Raw genomic sequence first — 18,193 nt, forward strand, 5'->3', positions numbered from 1 at the left:
GTATTTAGAAAAAGAGCACTAATCTTAGTTAAGTAGATCTAATGGTGATCTACATTTTTGTTAAAAAAAAGTTATCAAAAACTTAAAAAAGAAAAAAAGATGCTTTAATTTAATAATGTCTAAACTAATACAAAAAATATATGTAAGTACTTTTGGGATATGCAACCATTTTCAGATACACAATTGATCAAAAAATTGGAACATAGAATATACTGTTACTATGGTAACCAAAACAAATGAAAATAACTATTCTGCAGAGAAAATATATAACTTGTATTAAATAAGATACAGTTATCTAGAATTAACCATTTAGATGTAAAATACAAAATTTAGAAATAAAAATAAACGAAAGTTAAAATCTTGGAGAAAACTTTCAGAAGTAAACTATTTCCAAGCAGAAGCTTGAGTCCCTATGGTTTATGATGATCCCCTCAAATTTCTATAGTAGATCAAGAGGGCTTTCATTGTAATGTAGTAGTCATAAAGGCCTAATTTTTTCAACTTCTGTATATCCATCTAATTGCTATACTTCTGTTCACTGCCTCCTGTGACAGAGGTGTTTATTTCAGTCTGTTTAATCACTATTGATCAAAGGAATCTTGTATATATCACTCTTGTCTCTAATCTTATCATACCTGATCATTTGGAAGAATGATTTATTTTAACTGCTAATGAATTTTTTTATTGTCTATGCTATTCTCTTGATATATTATTACTGCTTGGTAGTAATGTATGTATTGGTAAGATCCCTTTAATCAAATGTGATAAAATACACTGTGAGTACAGTTGGATTGAGTAAAACCCATACAACAAAGATTAAATGACCATGAAAATGACTGGAAAGGAAGGCTAACAAAATATCTATTGCAGGAAAAATTAAAAACAGCACAATAATTATATGGATGAACAGAGAAGTTGGAAAAATTATAGCATCATGACTGATATAACAGAAGGCATATGGATCTAATGTAGAAATGTAAGGAGACCATTTGGATTTCTGGTTTCCATTTAGTAATCTCTGAAGTTTTCTCTAAGATTCTAAATATTGTTTATTTAATTTTAAATATTGCTTATTTTTATTTTGAATTTTGTATTTTATTTTCAAATGGTTAATTCTAAATATTTTATTTAACACAAGTTATATATTTTCTCTGCAGAATAGTTATTTTCATTTGATTCAGTTTCCACAATAACAGTAAATTCATTAAACAATAAGATCTTTTGTATCACTTATATATCCAAAGATGGGTAATTATCCTGAAAGTATTTAAACACATTTTTTTGTACTGGTATTGGTTTATTAGAGCATTATAGTCTTTGAATTGGTACCATTATTAATGTATGTTCTGTTACTGCTGTTATTGAAGTCAAATCTTGTTAATCTTAATTGGGAATGTTTTTGACTCTCCTTAGGTCAGCTTCAGCCAAAAATGGCTGTGAACTTCTAAAACAGCTTATACAGTATTGAACTTAAAGAGAATGAATATTTGTTCTTTCAAAAGAACAATTTTTTAAATTTAAAAGGTGCATTATTCCATGACAGTGGAAAGGACTGTTGAACTCCAACAGATTAGGATTACTGCTCAGAATCATAGTTTCCCCAAAGGTATAGTAGATAGTATTATCAGTGCTATTTATAATTATAGTAGTTGCCAACCATCAGCATTCTGTATGCTCTGTCAGTGGATAGGCAGCTTTTCCCTTTTGTCAGCATTTTTAAAGAATTTTATATCATCAAATAAACACTTTATTTAATGTCTAATACCAATATATAGAATATGCCAAAGACATTGTATGTATTTTATTATGAATGACTGAAATGAACCAAGATTGATATTTTTATATATGTTGGTATATATATGAGAATTTTAGTTCAAATACGATAATTTTAAATGGCAGATATGGTAAATTCATCTTTAAGTCTGGCAACATTAGTGCCATCATGTCAGTAGTTAAATCAATCATGGCCAACTCATCAGCAAGAGGAAACAAGTTACTTTTACAGTTAGACCAAATTATTGAGCAGTGCTACAATTTCTCTGCCAAAAATGAAGAAACATCTGATTTATCACTTCAAAATATACAGGCAATATGGTATTAACTTTCTCAAGAAAAGAAACCAGATGATTCTTTCAAATTTGTGGAATTTTACAAAGATTTGTAATCTTATAAAATAGTAAGACTGATGATGATTTTGCCACACAGCATTAAAGGGCCTCCCCTGAATTGATGTGCAGCAAAAGGAAAAGATATTCAGTATGATAAGGAAAAGTAAGACAGAGATAGAAAATAAATCACAACCAAAAAAAAATTATTGTCTTTAATAATTGCAGTGAAAGTGAATAAACTGACATAGAAACTAACTGTCATAAGTACACTATAACAAAATAAATTATTAACAAAGCAAAACATTGCACAAAGGCATATAACAAGAGGCACTCACATACAATATCAAGACTCATGACACTTCAAGATGGAATGGAACATGTAATAAATCTGGATGAAGATTTACAATGTGTCCTGTAAAATCCCTTTTTTAAATTGTGATGTTAAAGAGTATAAAGAGATTTTTGTGAATTTATAGCCTGAGAATAAATTAAGAAAATTTAATCTGAAATGCATTGCTTATAAAGGAAAAGAATAAAATAGCTATGTTTTTTAAAAAAGTCTTGGTCTCGATTTAATACAGATATTGGAAAAAAAAAAATGTGAGGTTTCACTAGTCCTATGTTTTATAACTGAATTTTAACTTAAATTTTTATATCCATTCCATTAAAAATCTTTTTTTAAATTGGTTTTATCAATTTTTTGAAAAGACTTTTTAAATAAACAATACCAAAGAGTATAAAACTATTGTCATATTCTTGACAGTGTTTATGGCAATAGCTTTACATAATATCATATGCAAAGATAAAATTAAATTTTGTTTAAAGACATTTAATACAAGCATTGTGCAATATCAATGTTAATAAATTTGCTTTTGTGCTGTCAGCATTTTTATTCAAAAAGCAGTGTTTTTCTACCAACATTCCAGCTATTTCCCGTTCTAAAAGTTGGCAAGTATGTATAATAAGAACAAATAGAAGCTGGAAGTCAATAGGGATAACTACAACATGCTTATGATTACTGACAAGAACATGGCCTCATTAGTAGCACCATATGCTACAAAAGGTAAATTCACTTCAGCAGTTAGAAGATTAGTTGTAGTCATGAACACACTCTGCTCTGATAGAGTCCATGCACTTTCTAAATCTAGAGTTTATGCCCTGAAGTTGAGCAAAAAGGGAGAGAAATTTTACAAGAGGCTCCACAACAAGATCAGTATCTAAAGAATTAGGGAGCATTACTGCTCACACAATACAGTGTTATGAAGGCTCTTCTATTAGGATACTTGAAGATATATATTTATTGCCTTTCCAAATATCTAACAATAATTAAAATTAATAACATCATATTACTCAATGATAATTAGAAACCTGCTCTAGATAGTAAGGACTTTACTCATTTAGTCAATAGGCTATTAGAGTTATATCATCAATAACATTGTTATATCCTTCTTTCACATACTTTTTATTTTTATTTTTATCTTTGCATGTTTTAGCAATAACATTTCCTTTATACGTTTTTATACGTTTTGTATTTCAAAATATGCTTGTGCATTTTAAATTTAAAAAAAACAGTCTTTTCAAAGAAATACTTGTTCTCTTTGAGTTCAATATCAGCTGTTCTGAAAGTTTCAACTGTTATTGCCTGAAGCTAATCTAAAGAGGGTCAAAAACATTCTCAATTAAGATTAATAAGATTTGGTATTTATAACAAACAGTAACAGAAACACAGTTTATTAGAGCTCTTTTGCTTCTCTTAGAATTATATTTGCCATCATTTTTCTATCAATTCTTTAGATTTATTATTCCTAAGAGCTTAGAAAAATTATTAAATTACACTTAAATACTAGTAATAGTTATTAATTTGTGCTTGTTTTCTTAATCCTTTTAGGATATTAAAATGATATTAATGAAAATCTGATTTTGTTTTATTCTTTCAATCAAACTGAATTTTTTCCTGAAAATAATTTAAGATCATATTTTTGATTTTGTGCTCGAAATAAAGTACAGTAATACCCTGTTTAATGTGGTGGATACGTTCTTAGATGACAAAGTGCTAAATGAAACAGCGTTAAATGAGGTCAGTTTAATGCAATAAATAGGAAAAGGGGAACACGCAACCAAAAATAAACAGTTTTTTCTTTATTTTTAAGTTAATTTGCATAATAATATATGTTAAATAACACACAAACATATGAACACAGAAATGTAAAGTTCATTTTTTGTGATGAAGATCCTAGCTCTTCTAAAATTCTTGTTTTTTACAATGAACTCGTCTAGTGATGATCATTTGTTGCTTTCTTTTTCTTTCGTTAAGCAAATGTCAGTAGCAAGAGATTGCATCCAAAATGCCTTGTCTTGCTTTTGCATTCCTTTCAAAAGTTGGATCATTTGCTACAATTTGATCAACGATTTCAGTTATCATTATCAAACTTTTACTAAGGAAATCTGTAGAGAAATTCTTTGGGTTCTTCATTTTCAGAAATGTTGTCCTGTTCTACATAAATTCCTTGTTCTGTCAGTTCTTGAAGGTCATCATTGGTAAGGCTATCACCAGAAACCTGCAGTAATATATTTTTTCCAAAATTATACCAAACAAACATAGATTTAAGAAAAGTACAGCACTACTACCAATTGCCACTTTTTGTTGATTGGCTCATGTTTGGGAATAATTGTATTATATATGAATCAATGAAATGCTGCGATAATTTGAATCAGCATAAATCTTGAGTTTATTTTTAGGTTTTGATCAGACTGTGTTATATTGAATCAGCGTTAATCAATGTCTTACTGTATTTTGTTTCTGATTCTATAATTTTGCTATTTTGACTTATTGAAAAATTTATTATAATTATAAATACTAATTTGCTTTGTAATTTTATTGTTTTTTATATTATTTTTCTGGTGATACAGATAAAGCAATTTGATTTAATGGTTCGGTAATATAATTATTAGTAGTAACTAATAGTGTGAATTTTGAAGACATTTCATTAAATCAGAATAAATCTCGATTTTTGAAATTCTTTTCTCTGTTTAAATAAATTAATCAAATGGACTGCTTTCCTGTAATCAAATTTAAACTGTTTATAAATTATAATGCAACGTCTTCAATAAAAAATTATTTATGCATAATTTTAATAAATTTAAAATTACACAAGAATAATTTTTCGTTTTGAATTTAAAACGACGAAATAATAAAACTAAATACAGTATAATCATTAAAATGTCTATTGATTATTTTTATTATTCTATCAATAGAATTTATAGTCTAATGCAACAAATTTATTATTATTTCTTATTTTTAAAAAATTCCATTATTATTTTATTTAACCACAAAATCAAGAAAGTAAAAATAAAAAAAATTTTAAAACTTATTACGTATAAAATTTTAACTAAATTTATGCACGTGATTTTTCCCGGTAGACTGCTTTTAAATTAAGAGAAGTAATAATTTATATTGTCTTTTTATTATTATAAAATATATATCCAATATGCATAGAATCTATCGATGTAATTCATTTTGATTATTTTTGGATCGATCAGAAGGCAAAAAAAAATTAATACAATAACTCTGCAATAATTATGACGTGCAAATTTATTTATAAGTGGAGAAAAATATAACCGAGGTAAATTACAAACGAATCGTATTTTATTAGCGTAAGAAAATTACCTTAATTAAAAAAAGGCATTTTCTATCCAATATAAACATTCCTCTCATGGCGGCAGCCATTTTGACTGGAGTTCTCGTTCTCATCTCGTGTAGAACTATGAGTCGAGATTATGCGAGATTTAGATTAACTAGCGGAGAAGGAATGTAATGGAGCGGTTGTGTTTGGTTTTAAAACGAAAATCTTATTTAATGTATTATAGCTATTCTAATTAATACTGTTATTGGAATAATCTTTAATAAAGTCTTTAGGTAATGTATTCATTTCGTTATATATATATATATGGAATTTCTCTGTAGAATAAATTACATTACTCTCCAGTATTGAATGATTACTTCTATAGGCCTAAATTATCAATAAGTTTTCTTTCTCATAGCGGAGATTCGAATGATCTGAGTTTTAATGAGGATGATTATTTATGGAATTTGTTTATTATTCGAAATCATTTGTGTTCTGACATAATATTTTCTTATGAGATAAAATGTGACGTATTTATTTATGATGTCATTTGTGTAATTGAAAATGATTCTCAAACAATTGAGCAATCTTTACGATTGCTTTTACTTCATATTTATGTATCGTTATAAAGTAACTTGAACCCGAAGTAAAATATATAATAGACAATAAGACGTTCAAAGCCATTTTGTTACCTGAATACCTAACATCATAAAAATATATTCATCGATTTGGTTAAATACCATAATTTATTTATTGGAAAAAAGAGCAATTAAAAATATGCAAATAGATTTTGTGTGTTTTAAGTCTTTGATTAGCTGCTGTTAGAGGAATATATGACTAATTGTGTAACTAATTAATAGTATTGTTTGGTTAAAATGTAACATATATATATATATACACTGTATTTGTTAAATTAATTAATGTTTATACCGACTTCAGCTGATTATGACAGAAAAGAAGAATGCATTGATAAATAACTAAAATTGATAAAACTGACTTTTAAATTAAAGCAATAATAAATAAATAAATAAATAAATACAATAATTAATTAAACAATAAATTAGTAATTAATAATGCTAAAATTAAGTCAGATAATGATACGATAGAAAACAAAATGTAAAGCCTATATAAGAGCAATTCCAAATAAACAATCTTAATTAATATCAAGTATTTTTATGCATCTAGCAACACTAGCAAAACCCTCTCCTCAGCTTCTTCACTTCACATCCATCTACTTATACCTATTAGTATACTGATGTCACAGTCACTGCTTGCTTCATTTACATGTTTTTATGCTATCTTGTTTGCATGTTTTCATTTCCTCTGCTGGCTCTAGAAGTCAGACTATTTTATTAAATCTATTCAAGACAAGTAATTTCCCTTTTAACTTTATTTTTGCTACTTTCTGGTTTTTTCTGGAAGAGTTTTTGTCACCATATGACCCATGGTGATCTTCATACAGCCAAACTGCAATGGTAAGATGACTTTTTTTTTTCTATTCTAGCAGTGTTTGTTTTATGATTAAAGATGGGAAGTACTGTAAGGTCTCGTTTTATGCGGTGGATACATTCTACAGAAAAGCGCATAAAAAAAATTCGCATAAAAAAAGACTTTACTTGCCTTGAAAAAGTAGGGATACGTTCCGTAATTTTCTAAAATCGCATAAAACCAAAACAACGAATTAAAATTAACTTAAAACCGCATAAAAAAAGTTTGCAGAAATTAAAAGAAATAGGCTGCTTAATAAATTACTTCGAATGTCTGAAAGAAATTCATATAAAAGCTTAAAATAAACTTGTATTCAAACTTAATNTTTTTTTTAAATAAACAAACAAGAAAAAAATTGTCTGACAAGGAAAGAAATAATGAATGACAATTCATTTAATTGCATTTATAATTTTTAGTTTTAATTTATAAATATTATTTATCTATCTTTTCAGTTGAGTAAGTGACAATAATTTGCTGAAATAATAAAAAAATTTTCATAAAATATATTTTTTCATCCAGTTCTTTAGCTGTCATGGAATACTTGTCATTCATGGATGATTAATATGAAATCAAATATATTTCTTAAAAATGAATCAAGATCTTCTAATATAATACTATTTCAAGTGTTAGGCTATATAGTTTACCATCGGAATTTCAAATTTGTTTTAAAGTATTCTTTCAATGTTTTCCAAACTTAAGAAATAAGTGTAATAAATATACCAACCTATGAAAATAAAGGTTGGTGTATTATATTCCTTCTCATGTTATATTCAAAAGAAATGTTAAAATATTAATTTTTTTATTAATGTAGATATATTTTTTTAAAGATTTGTAACTAAGTTTTAAAAAATTACAATGTAATATAAGCATTACTACTATAAGTAGTCTGTTTAATTACATATTAGTGTGTACAGCTGCATAATTTGGATACAGTTTGTATATTGGTGTATAATACAAGAATTCCATAACAATTCTTACTGTTATAATTTATTTCAGAGGATGATTAAACTAATCTTCTATTAAATTAATGATATGGAAAAAATCAATGATTTAATCTACTTATCTATATATTAATTTATCTTTTTTCAAATCTATTCATGTTAGTCCTGTTTATATCTTTGATTGTAACATTATGGAAAATTAATTTTATGCCATACATTTATTTTGTGTATATATAACAAATAAATTTTTTCATGCCAAAATTTNTAAATACAAAATACAATAATAATTAAATAAATATTTATCAATAAAATAAACAATAATAGAAAATTAAGAAAAATATATACAAAAGTTGAATCAATCTAGGTCTAAAGTCTGTGATCAGATGACATAACTGTAAGTTTTACTTTTCTGATACAAGTGTAAGCTTAAATCCAGCTTCATGTTTAATTTTTTTAGAGTAAATTATAATGTTTATCATTGACATTATTATTATTATTATTATAATATTAGGTTTCCTGAATTTAGTTTGGTCTTTAAATTACATTATGGTATCAAGTTTCATACCTTTCCATATATATATATCAGATGGAAATTATGTCAGTTGGATGGTACAACTTCTGATTTTTATGATGCAATACAGATTTACATCTTGACAGATCAGTAGTTTTTTCTTTAGTTCCCATTTCTGTTCAGTTTAGTCCCACTCAGTTTACTTTCAAAGTACCTAAAGATAATCCTTGGGATAAAGATAGCAAGGGAATTAGTGCTACCTTACAATTATTTCTCATGACAATAGGTGGTGAATCAATAGGACTATGCACCATTACCTCTAAACACTAAGCGTGATATAATTGGACAGATTCTTTCACCTTTATAGATCAGATGGTAATAAATTTATTTTAATTATTAAATTCAAGACAAAACTAATCATAAACTATTACAATAATACAAGTTTATAAAAAAAAAAAGGAAATATATTTGCTATTTGTTTGATCTATAATTAACTGATATTCATTATCATATTTATGATAAAACTTATAACTAGAAATTATCAAATATTGATTTATAATTATAATTATCTTTTAGTTATAGTTATTAATTAGAATTAAAATATCATCATAAATTATAATCCATACAAATTTCTATTTTACTTTTGCTTAAAATTAGGAACTTGACATTTTTATTTATTAGCATTGTTGATATATGTGTATACTTGATCATATATAAATAAATTATAAGTTACTTGCAAATGTTCAACTTCAAACATAATTATATTTTGCAGTTTTGGAGAACATAGATTATGATAATCAAGCAATGAAAATATGCCTTTAAAAGAAATTATATTATTTTATAAATTTTTCTTTCCTTTAATTAAAATATTTTCCTTGTCTGTTAGTTTTATGAAACAATTTAAAATTAATAATTGAAAGAATAGTATAAAACTATGTGAATAAAAATGAATATGATAATCTTCTAATAATTTTTTATGTAATGACAAAATGCAATATGTTTAATTATTAAGAATAAAATATTTTTTAAAGAAAGCAAAATATCAATTTTAAAATATATTGATGAGATTGATCAATCATACATATGGATAATTAATTCTGAAATTAATGTTCAGTAATATTTTTTAATTACATAATTTAGAATAATGATCAAAATAATTTAGTAAAAAATTAATCTTTTCACTGTAGTGTTAGGCTAATGCTCAAATTTTTTAAAAGTTTAAAATATTTAAGAAAGGAACAATTTGGGGAGGAATTTTAATATGTATCCTTGTGTATAAGCTATCAATTACAGAATCTAACAATGAATATGATCACTTTTTAGACAATGCTAAGAATAAATTTGAAATTCTTTATATAGAAAAACAAAAATGAAATTTCTCATTTTGTCTTAAGTAGAATATGTCTATCTGAAAATTTTTTGTATTAATCTGAAAACTTTTGATTTTCTGATTATTGCTGAATAAAAATATAAGTTTCACTTACTTATAAAATACAAAACATTTATTTTTATATGAAAAAAAATATTCATTGATTGTAGATGTATCTCTTGCATTTTGCCATCAGTGATTTATTGGGTATAGTGAGTTTGAAAACTACAATTGAAATTCTTTTTTATTTTGTTATTTGTGTTTAATGGGGCATAAACTTTTTCTGCATTTTTTGCATTCAATTTTGCCTTTCTGTGCAGAAAAATTACAATGTTTTTAGTTTGAAAATTGAAACTAAAATTATTTATTTTTATTTATTTAAACCATTATTATAGGTAATGCTTTGTAAGTGCACAATTACTGCCCCTGTTAACAAACTTCTTAAATGTAAAATACAAATATAAATTATAATAAGAAACACAATAAAAATTGTAAAATATTTATTGCATTACAAGCAATAAAAAGAAATAGGATAAATTAAACATAATTTTAGAAATTGATATACAGACATTTTTTATAAAGAAGCTTGTAATTGTAAAATAGAATATAAAGTGTGTCCACAAGTAACTCCATTGAATTAGTAATATAATAAAAATGTTTTACGGGATAAAATGTTACTATTATATTCATTTATTTCTACACTAACTCAACTAACTCATTTTGACTACATAATTTCACTAAATTGCAATATACAATGGCATGTTTAGTAGTATATTAAAGATATAAAACACAATTAACAAATAATCAGATTTTTTTAGTCTTAAGAAAAGACTTATAAAAACTCAATTACAATTTAGGTAGTTGAAAGACATAGCTTGTAATATATTTAAGTTGATATGTGAGAGTTGTGGATTAATATTCTGCTTTAGTCCATTTCTTTTTTAGATTTTTCTGTAATTAAAAGTATCATCATCATTAAAAAATGTCAAATAATTAACTACAGTGCTAAATTGCAATTAAGGTATAATCAAGGTACTAAATACAAGGTCTGTTCAAAAAGTATCGGACCTTTGGTCGGCAAAAATAAATTTATTGACTTTGAGGTACAAAACCCTAATCCCCTTCAAAGTAGTCTCCTTGGTAATGTATATACTTCTCCCAGCGTTCCTGCCACTGCTAGAAACACTGTTGGAACGCATCTTTTGGAATGGCCATCAGCCGGTCCGTCGCATTCCGCACGATGTCTTCTCTCGACTAAATTCGGGTTTCTTTTAGCGGCATTTTCAGTTTGGGAAATAGCCAAAGGTCCCACGGAGCCATGTCGGGAGAGTACGGAGCGTGACGAACCACAGGAGTATTGTGTTTGGCGACGAAAGCCCGAAACAGATGCGCAGAATGGGCGGATGCGTTATCACAATGGATCTCCCAAGTTTTGATCGACTACAGATACGGTCATTTGCGTCGCACTGTATCGGAAAGACGACGAAGGACCTCCTGGTAGTACTCCTTTGCGATGGTTTGGCCTCGTGGTGCGTACTCACGACACACCACCCCACGAAAGTCGAAAAAACTGTCAACATGACCTTTGATATTGCTGCGGACCTGCCGCGCTTTTTTTGGCCTCGAGGATCGTCCCCGAAAGCCTGCTGAATCTTGCGAATGGTTTACACTCGGGTATCGCCATGGTTTTTGGCAAAATTTGATGTAATATCGCTGCTCACGCTGTTCAGTCATTTTCCAACTTAGTGGAATCCGACGAAAGCGCACTACATGACCTCACTCATAGGCCGATTGCCAACGACTGACGCTTCCTGCAGGCGGGAAAAAATTCAGGGCTGTGCATGACTGTCCCCTCCACAACTCCACCGAAGGAGGCCTCTCGTGCATCATTGGTTTACGCGAAAAAAATAAAGGTCCGATACTTTTTGAACAGACCTTGTATAGCATTACCATGTAAAATGATATATTGACAGATTTCCTGATGATTAAAGAATGACTAAGATTTCATATGCTTCTTGATAGATATAAGATTTTATAATAGCAATATGTGTATTGATATAATTTGAACAAGGTTACTGCAGAATTCTACCAGACAAAATCTTACCATTCTAGTTTCCTGTCAAAAGAAAAAAAATGCAATATTTTCAGTTTAACATTTATCCAGGTACAAAAGAGATTTTTCTAGTCTTGCACAAGTAAATCTCACTTTAAATACAGGATGTTGTCAATAATAAAAACACCAAATATGCCTTAATCTAGTAGTGAACAAAAATTTGAATACAACACAAAAATGCAAAGTAATTGGATAGCTACTGTATATGTTAAGAAATGTTACCTGTACAGGTGTTAAAACAAAATTTATATATGAACTGGGTTTGAAGGAAAGATAAATACAAAATACAATAATAATTAAATAAATATTATTAAAATAAACAATAATAGAAAATTAAGAAAAATATATACAAAAGTTGAATCAATCTGTACAAAGTAAACAAATTGTAATTAGTGATTAATACAATCGATGATGATTATCATTTAATGATTTTAAACAAGGTCCTTCATTTTATTGATATTTATTTATTTAATTATCATCATATTTTGTATTTACATTTCCTTCAAATCCAGTTTGTATTTAATAATTTTATATCTTAATGCCTGTGCATGTGACATCTCATTAAGTATATCTAGCCAATTACTTTGAATTTTTGTGTTCTATTTAAATTTGTTTCATTTTTAAAACCTGATGATGGTTTTTGAATAAGTTTGAAAATGTTAGTTTGTCATTAAATTTTTGTTTTCTTGGATTAAGGTGTAGTTTGGTATTTTTATTGCGTAAGTATATGTATAGCCTATAGTGTTAAACATAGTGCTAAACATCTAACCTCACCAGAAAGGAAACATTCCATAGAATCATAAGGAAGATAGGCAGAAGAGACTAAAATCTTTTAACACTGTAAACATCAACCATTATGTATATAACAACTGCGTCTTTTCTCTAGATATCTGAGTTAGGGAATATTTAAATTTGTTTACTAACAAAAATGCAAGTATGCATATACTTGTTGGATGAGTGGTAAATGGTGCCATTTGAGTTAGACAACTTGACTCCTGATTACTCAGGGCTCTCAATACAGGAGCCCTGAGTAATGATGGTGAGCTCAATGATCTCCATCATTATGTGGTGGATCAAATACTGCAGAAGCCATTCTATGGTGTTGGAGATTGATTTGGTAGCACCATGTATTATGGTAAAGCTGTGTGTGCAGCAGTTGGCTTGTTACTAAATCCTAAAGCTGCTAACCTTAAACTAGTAACATGAGGCCTACTACAATGTCCAGAATCAGCCAGCTGCTGGACTGCTGGCTGTTTGTAGTACAGTCGACCCCCCTATAAGATAGAGATACGTTCCATTCTCTAGGAATCCGCTTTCTTACGAATCCTTCCAATCACAACCCGACACGTATCAAGTTTACGGACTACGGCTGTTTGAAAGATTTTCTTCCATAAAATTAATCGATTCTAGACTAATCCGATTCAACATTTCCAAAATACGTATATATTTTTTGGGAATAATCCGTATAAACTACGCTATAAACAAAAAATTGTAGGATTACTTACCGAGTGTCACCATTCGACATTGCCATTGCTCAACATTGTTTTCGTCGCGGAACAGCTCAGCAAAGAGCGGCCGATTTCTAACAACTTATTTTTCTGTGAAAACTTCGTAGAACTTCGGAGACATCATTAATATAAATAATTTTAATCGCCGTTGAATAAGAAATGTTTCTTTCACAAGAAATGTATAAAATTACAGTACTGTATTAGACTTACGGTACCTAATTTACATACTGACAGACGATAGTTAGCGTAAAAATCTCCGTAGCGTGGCGCCACGCTAGACGGCGGAAATTATATATTTAATTATAACAAAGTTACAATAAGTTAATATATAATTATATATACAGTACCTAATTTATATATAATTAATATATAATTATATGTACAGTACCTAATTTATATATAATTTATATAATACTGTCCAGACGATAGAAATCTCTCCGTAGCGTGGCGCTACGGACGGCGGGAAAGTAGTTCGGCTTCCCGATGACGTTTGAGGTGTTTATAGGGAACTTTTACTATTTTTTACGGATACCGGTAGCAATTTTTTCGTAGTTTTATAGGAATCGTAACTATAGGGACCGTAATTATAGGGGGGGTCGACTGTACTGAGTATTTGTAACTGTAAAGCTTCACCTAATCATCATGGGCAAGTATATGAAGCACCACTTTTTTTTAATGCAGTTTTTATTGCAAAAAGTTTCACTTAATTGCCCATGGGTAATTAAGTGAGCAATCACATGAAAGTTTCATCTGTTTCAATTGTGTTCATTACAGAACAGTGAAATGGATACTTGATCACACTATGTTTTCTGCTGTGAGTATTCTGTTCAATAACAGACAAGATTAGAATTACCAACAATAGCTAATTTTTCCAAAATTTTTGTTCATATATTATTTTTTAATTTCATTGTGGTATTCTCTCCAAGATTAATCTTATAAAAACTTTTTTCTACCAGCTCAAAGTTTTTGTTGCAAGCTGCTGTAATTTTTGAATAGAAAATGTTTCCCATTGGCCATTAGTCAATGATGTATATGTGTAAGCATTCATATCTGTCAAAGTAGGAATGAGGTCTACTTACTTTGTTCTGTGATTTCACCATCAGTAAATTGGTTGTTGCTAGGCAATCTATATAGATATTCTTTGCTGGATGAAATCTTATAGTAGAAACTAGCTTTTACAGTACTAAGGCACTAAAAGAAAAATGTTTCATTTAATTGTCCATGGGCATTTAAACAAGTAATGGGTGATAAACTGAGAATGTTTGCATGGGCAATGTTAGGATTTGTTTGATGGTAATAAAGATTATATTAATTGACTAGCAGTGTGTGGTTTTTAGCAATGAATCCCAATTCTATTTGGGAATGGATGTCACTGTGTTAGAGCATGGAAGAGTACTTGTAAAGTTTTTTTTTTTCTGTGAAGACCTGAATCCAAACCTTACCACGGGAACTGACATCTTGGTGCAAATGACCAAAAATAATTATATGAGGATAATAAGTAAAACTGTTAATTCAACAGTCTATTTAAAAGTTTATAACAATGGTGTGTTATGTTAGCAGTAAATAAATAAATAAATAAATACAATAATTAATTAAACAATAAATTAGTAATTAATAATGCTAAAATTAAGTCAAATAATGATACGATAGAAAACAAAATGTAAAGCCTATATAAGAGCAATTCCAAATAAACAATCTTAATTAATATCAAGTATTTTTATGCATCTAGCAACACTAGCAAAACCCTCTCCTCAGCTTCTTCACTTCACATCCATCTACTTATACCTATTAGTATACTGATGTCACAGTCACTGCTTGCTTCATTTACATGTTTTTATGCTATCTTGTTTGCATGTTTTCATTTCCTCTGCTGGCTCTAGAAGTCAGACTATTTTATTAAATCTATTCAAGACAAGTAATTTCCCTTTTAACTTTATTTTTGCTACTTTCTGGTTTTTTCTGGAAGAGTTTTTGTCACCATATGACCCATGGTGATCTTCATACAGCCAAACTGCAATGGTAAGATGACTTTTTTTTTTCTATTCTAGCAGTGTTTGTTTTATGATTAAAGATGGGAAGTACTGTAAGGTCTCGTTTTATGCGGTGGATACATTCTACAGAAAAGCGCATAAAAAAAATTCGCATAAAAAAAGACTTTACTTGCCTTGAAAAAGTAGGGATACGTTCCGTAATTTTCTAAAATCGCATAAAACCAAAACAATGAATTAAAATTAACTTAAAACCGCATAAAAAAAGTTTGCAGAAATTAAAAGAAATAGGCTGCTTAATAAATTACTTCGAATGTCTGAAAGAAATTCATATAAAAGCTTAAAATAAACTTGTATTCAAACTTAATTCAGTTTATTTTATTGAAAAGTAATACAAGGGGAATCCCCGAATTGCAAAAGCTCACTCTAAAAACAAATCACTGACATCTGGATGTGAAGAGTTAATTAAAACTTAACCCTTTAGTTCCTCTCCCGAGTTAACTCGGGCAGGTTACATAGCGTTACATAAAACACGGTCCTTAAGATTTAATTTTTTTTTTGAATTTTTGGAATGTTTTTTAAGTCTCCAAATTTTTTAAAAATATTTAAAAATATACGGCCAGCTAGTGTTCACCCTACTTTAAACCCTTGTCCTCCCGCGACGTCTATGAGAATGCCCCGGGAAATCCAACTCCAGCTGTGTTCAAGGTCATCCAGATGTGTAAACAATGACTCATCGGTGTTAAATTTCACAGAAGGGCGAGACAAAGGAAGTTAAACTTTGAAGCTTTTTCTTCAAAATTAACGCATTTCTTTCGTTTTTTTTCAGTTTTAAGTATTTTTTATGTTTAATTACATTTATATCAAAAATTGCTAGGAACTAAAGCGATTAAGGTAGATCTAGCTGTCCTTTACATCCATAAACGTTATATGTCAGTGGAACAAATGGAGTGAGCTTTGAGCGTTCCACGATTTTTGGAGACTGTCTATACGCGGGCTTCCTAAACAAGCCTATATGTATGTTTGTCCAAAAAAAATTTGGATGAAATACAAACCGCACAACTTCAAAATCGCATAAAAAAAATCCGCATAAAACGAGACCTTACAGTAGTTGGCCAAAACAAAACAAATTTCAAACTAAATGTAATGAACAAAATAAACAATTAGTAATGTACAAAGTTTAGTTTCTTCTTAAACCCTAGCAAGTACTTCAGTCTATGCCTTTGCTGTTGAGCAGCACATTTCCCCCACTGTTAGTGTGACAATCTGAGAAGCCATCTTATATGACAATTGGTGATATGAAGAACATTGACAGCACAACAGTACTTGTGTTCCCTTTTATGTAGGATTGCAAACAACCAGGATTTTCCAGGAGTGTCTTAGTTACATTGCAACCCTTTCTTGATCTGCCCAATCTCCAAATTTATTGGTTATCACTCATTTGTGATACCAGAGGAACACAGGCTTTGGCCATCTATAAGTGTGAGGGATCTGGCATAGCATGAAGTATCTGTAATCTTTCATGCCTGTCCATATTGCTGTATGTATCCAGACAAGAAGAGGTCTTACAATGTACTAAAGGTTCATTTAAATTGTATTGTTATTTGACAGGAAACTTTTCCTTTATTATGATATTATAATCACTTATTACCACTGTCATTATGTTTGCACTAACAAAGTTTCATTTGATTCCAATCCTGACAAAAACATGCACATGCATACTAATATGTCTCATATATAATTATAAACGTTTCTGATATCTTTTAAGATAATTTTTGCTTTCTGCTTAGGTTATAAAAGTATCAAGCAGTTATACTATCCACAAAAAATTTTTTTTATTCAGCAGATAATTTTTAATGGAATGAATGTTTTCAGTTGCTATTTTAATTTATTTGTACATGTGTTATTAACTCCTTAAGGACATTGACATTTTTTATATAGATTTCAATTAAACGTAAAAAATACTTAAAACAGAAAAAAAACGAAAGAAATGCGTTTATTTTGAAGAAAAAGCTTTAAATTTTATTTTCCTTTGTTTCGCCTGTCTGTGAAATGTAACACCGATGAGTCATTGTTTACACAGCTGGGTGACCTTGAACACAGCTGGAGTCGGATTTCCCGGGACATTCTCATAGACGTCTCGGGAGGACAAGGGTTTAAAGTAGGGTGACTATAAGCGACACAGAAATTTTTAAATATTTTTAAAAAATTCAATATTTTATTGCGATTTCCGACCCCCCTAATTAATTAATTATATATTTATAAAAATATATTAATTAAAAAAATTAAAAAACCATCGGAGGTCGTTTTTGACATCAGAAACTAACTTTAAATAACTTTACTGAATGAAAATCCGTGCGCTACAACTTAAAAACCATGAAATAATTTTGATAAAAAACTCCCATTAAAAAACAATTAAGCCTTAATCGAGCCTTCACATAGGCTCATTAAAATCGCGATAAAATTTTTTTGCGCGGGAAAAAAATTTTGAAAAAATTTCGGGACCTAAAAAACATTCCAAAAATTCAAAAAAAAAAAATTTTT

The 18,193-nt window shown here is 28.7% G+C and overlaps 3 protein-coding genes across 3 annotated transcripts in view; 1 reads left to right on the forward strand and 2 right to left on the reverse strand.

The window, feature by feature from the left end:
• LOC111623479 (propionyl-CoA carboxylase alpha chain, mitochondrial-like) overlaps nucleotides 1-5,859 on the reverse strand; it is a 72,105-nt gene extending 66,246 nt beyond the window's left edge. Inside the window, exon 1 of the mRNA XM_023366066.1 lies at nucleotides 5,776-5,859. Coding sequence (XP_023221834.1) covers nucleotides 5,776-5,859 — 84 coding nt within the window. The remainder of the gene's footprint in view (nucleotides 1-5,775) is intronic.
• A 44-nt stretch (nucleotides 5,860-5,903) lies between these two features.
• Nucleotides 5,904-18,193, forward strand: part of LOC111623475 (probable ubiquitin carboxyl-terminal hydrolase FAF-X) — a 274,716-nt gene continuing 262,426 nt past the window's right edge. The window contains exon 1 of the mRNA XM_023366062.1: nucleotides 5,904-6,024. The gene's annotated coding sequence lies outside the window, so the exon portion shown is untranslated. The remainder of the gene's footprint in view (nucleotides 6,025-18,193) is intronic.
• LOC111623470 (craniofacial development protein 2-like) overlaps nucleotides 10,966-18,193 on the reverse strand; it is an 11,791-nt gene continuing 4,563 nt past the window's right edge. The window contains exons 3-4 of the mRNA XM_023366054.1: nucleotides 14,741-14,852; nucleotides 10,966-10,991 (exon numbers count right to left, since the gene is read on the reverse strand). Coding sequence (XP_023221822.1) covers nucleotides 10,966-10,991; nucleotides 14,741-14,852 — 138 coding nt within the window. The remainder of the gene's footprint in view (nucleotides 10,992-14,740; nucleotides 14,853-18,193) is intronic.

This window comes from Centruroides sculpturatus, unplaced genomic scaffold, assembly GCF_000671375.1.
Source record: "Centruroides sculpturatus isolate CEXI.00-Female unplaced genomic scaffold, Cexi_2.0 scaffold115, whole genome shotgun sequence".
Classification (NCBI taxonomy): Eukaryota; Metazoa; Arthropoda; class Arachnida; order Scorpiones; family Buthidae; genus Centruroides; species Centruroides sculpturatus.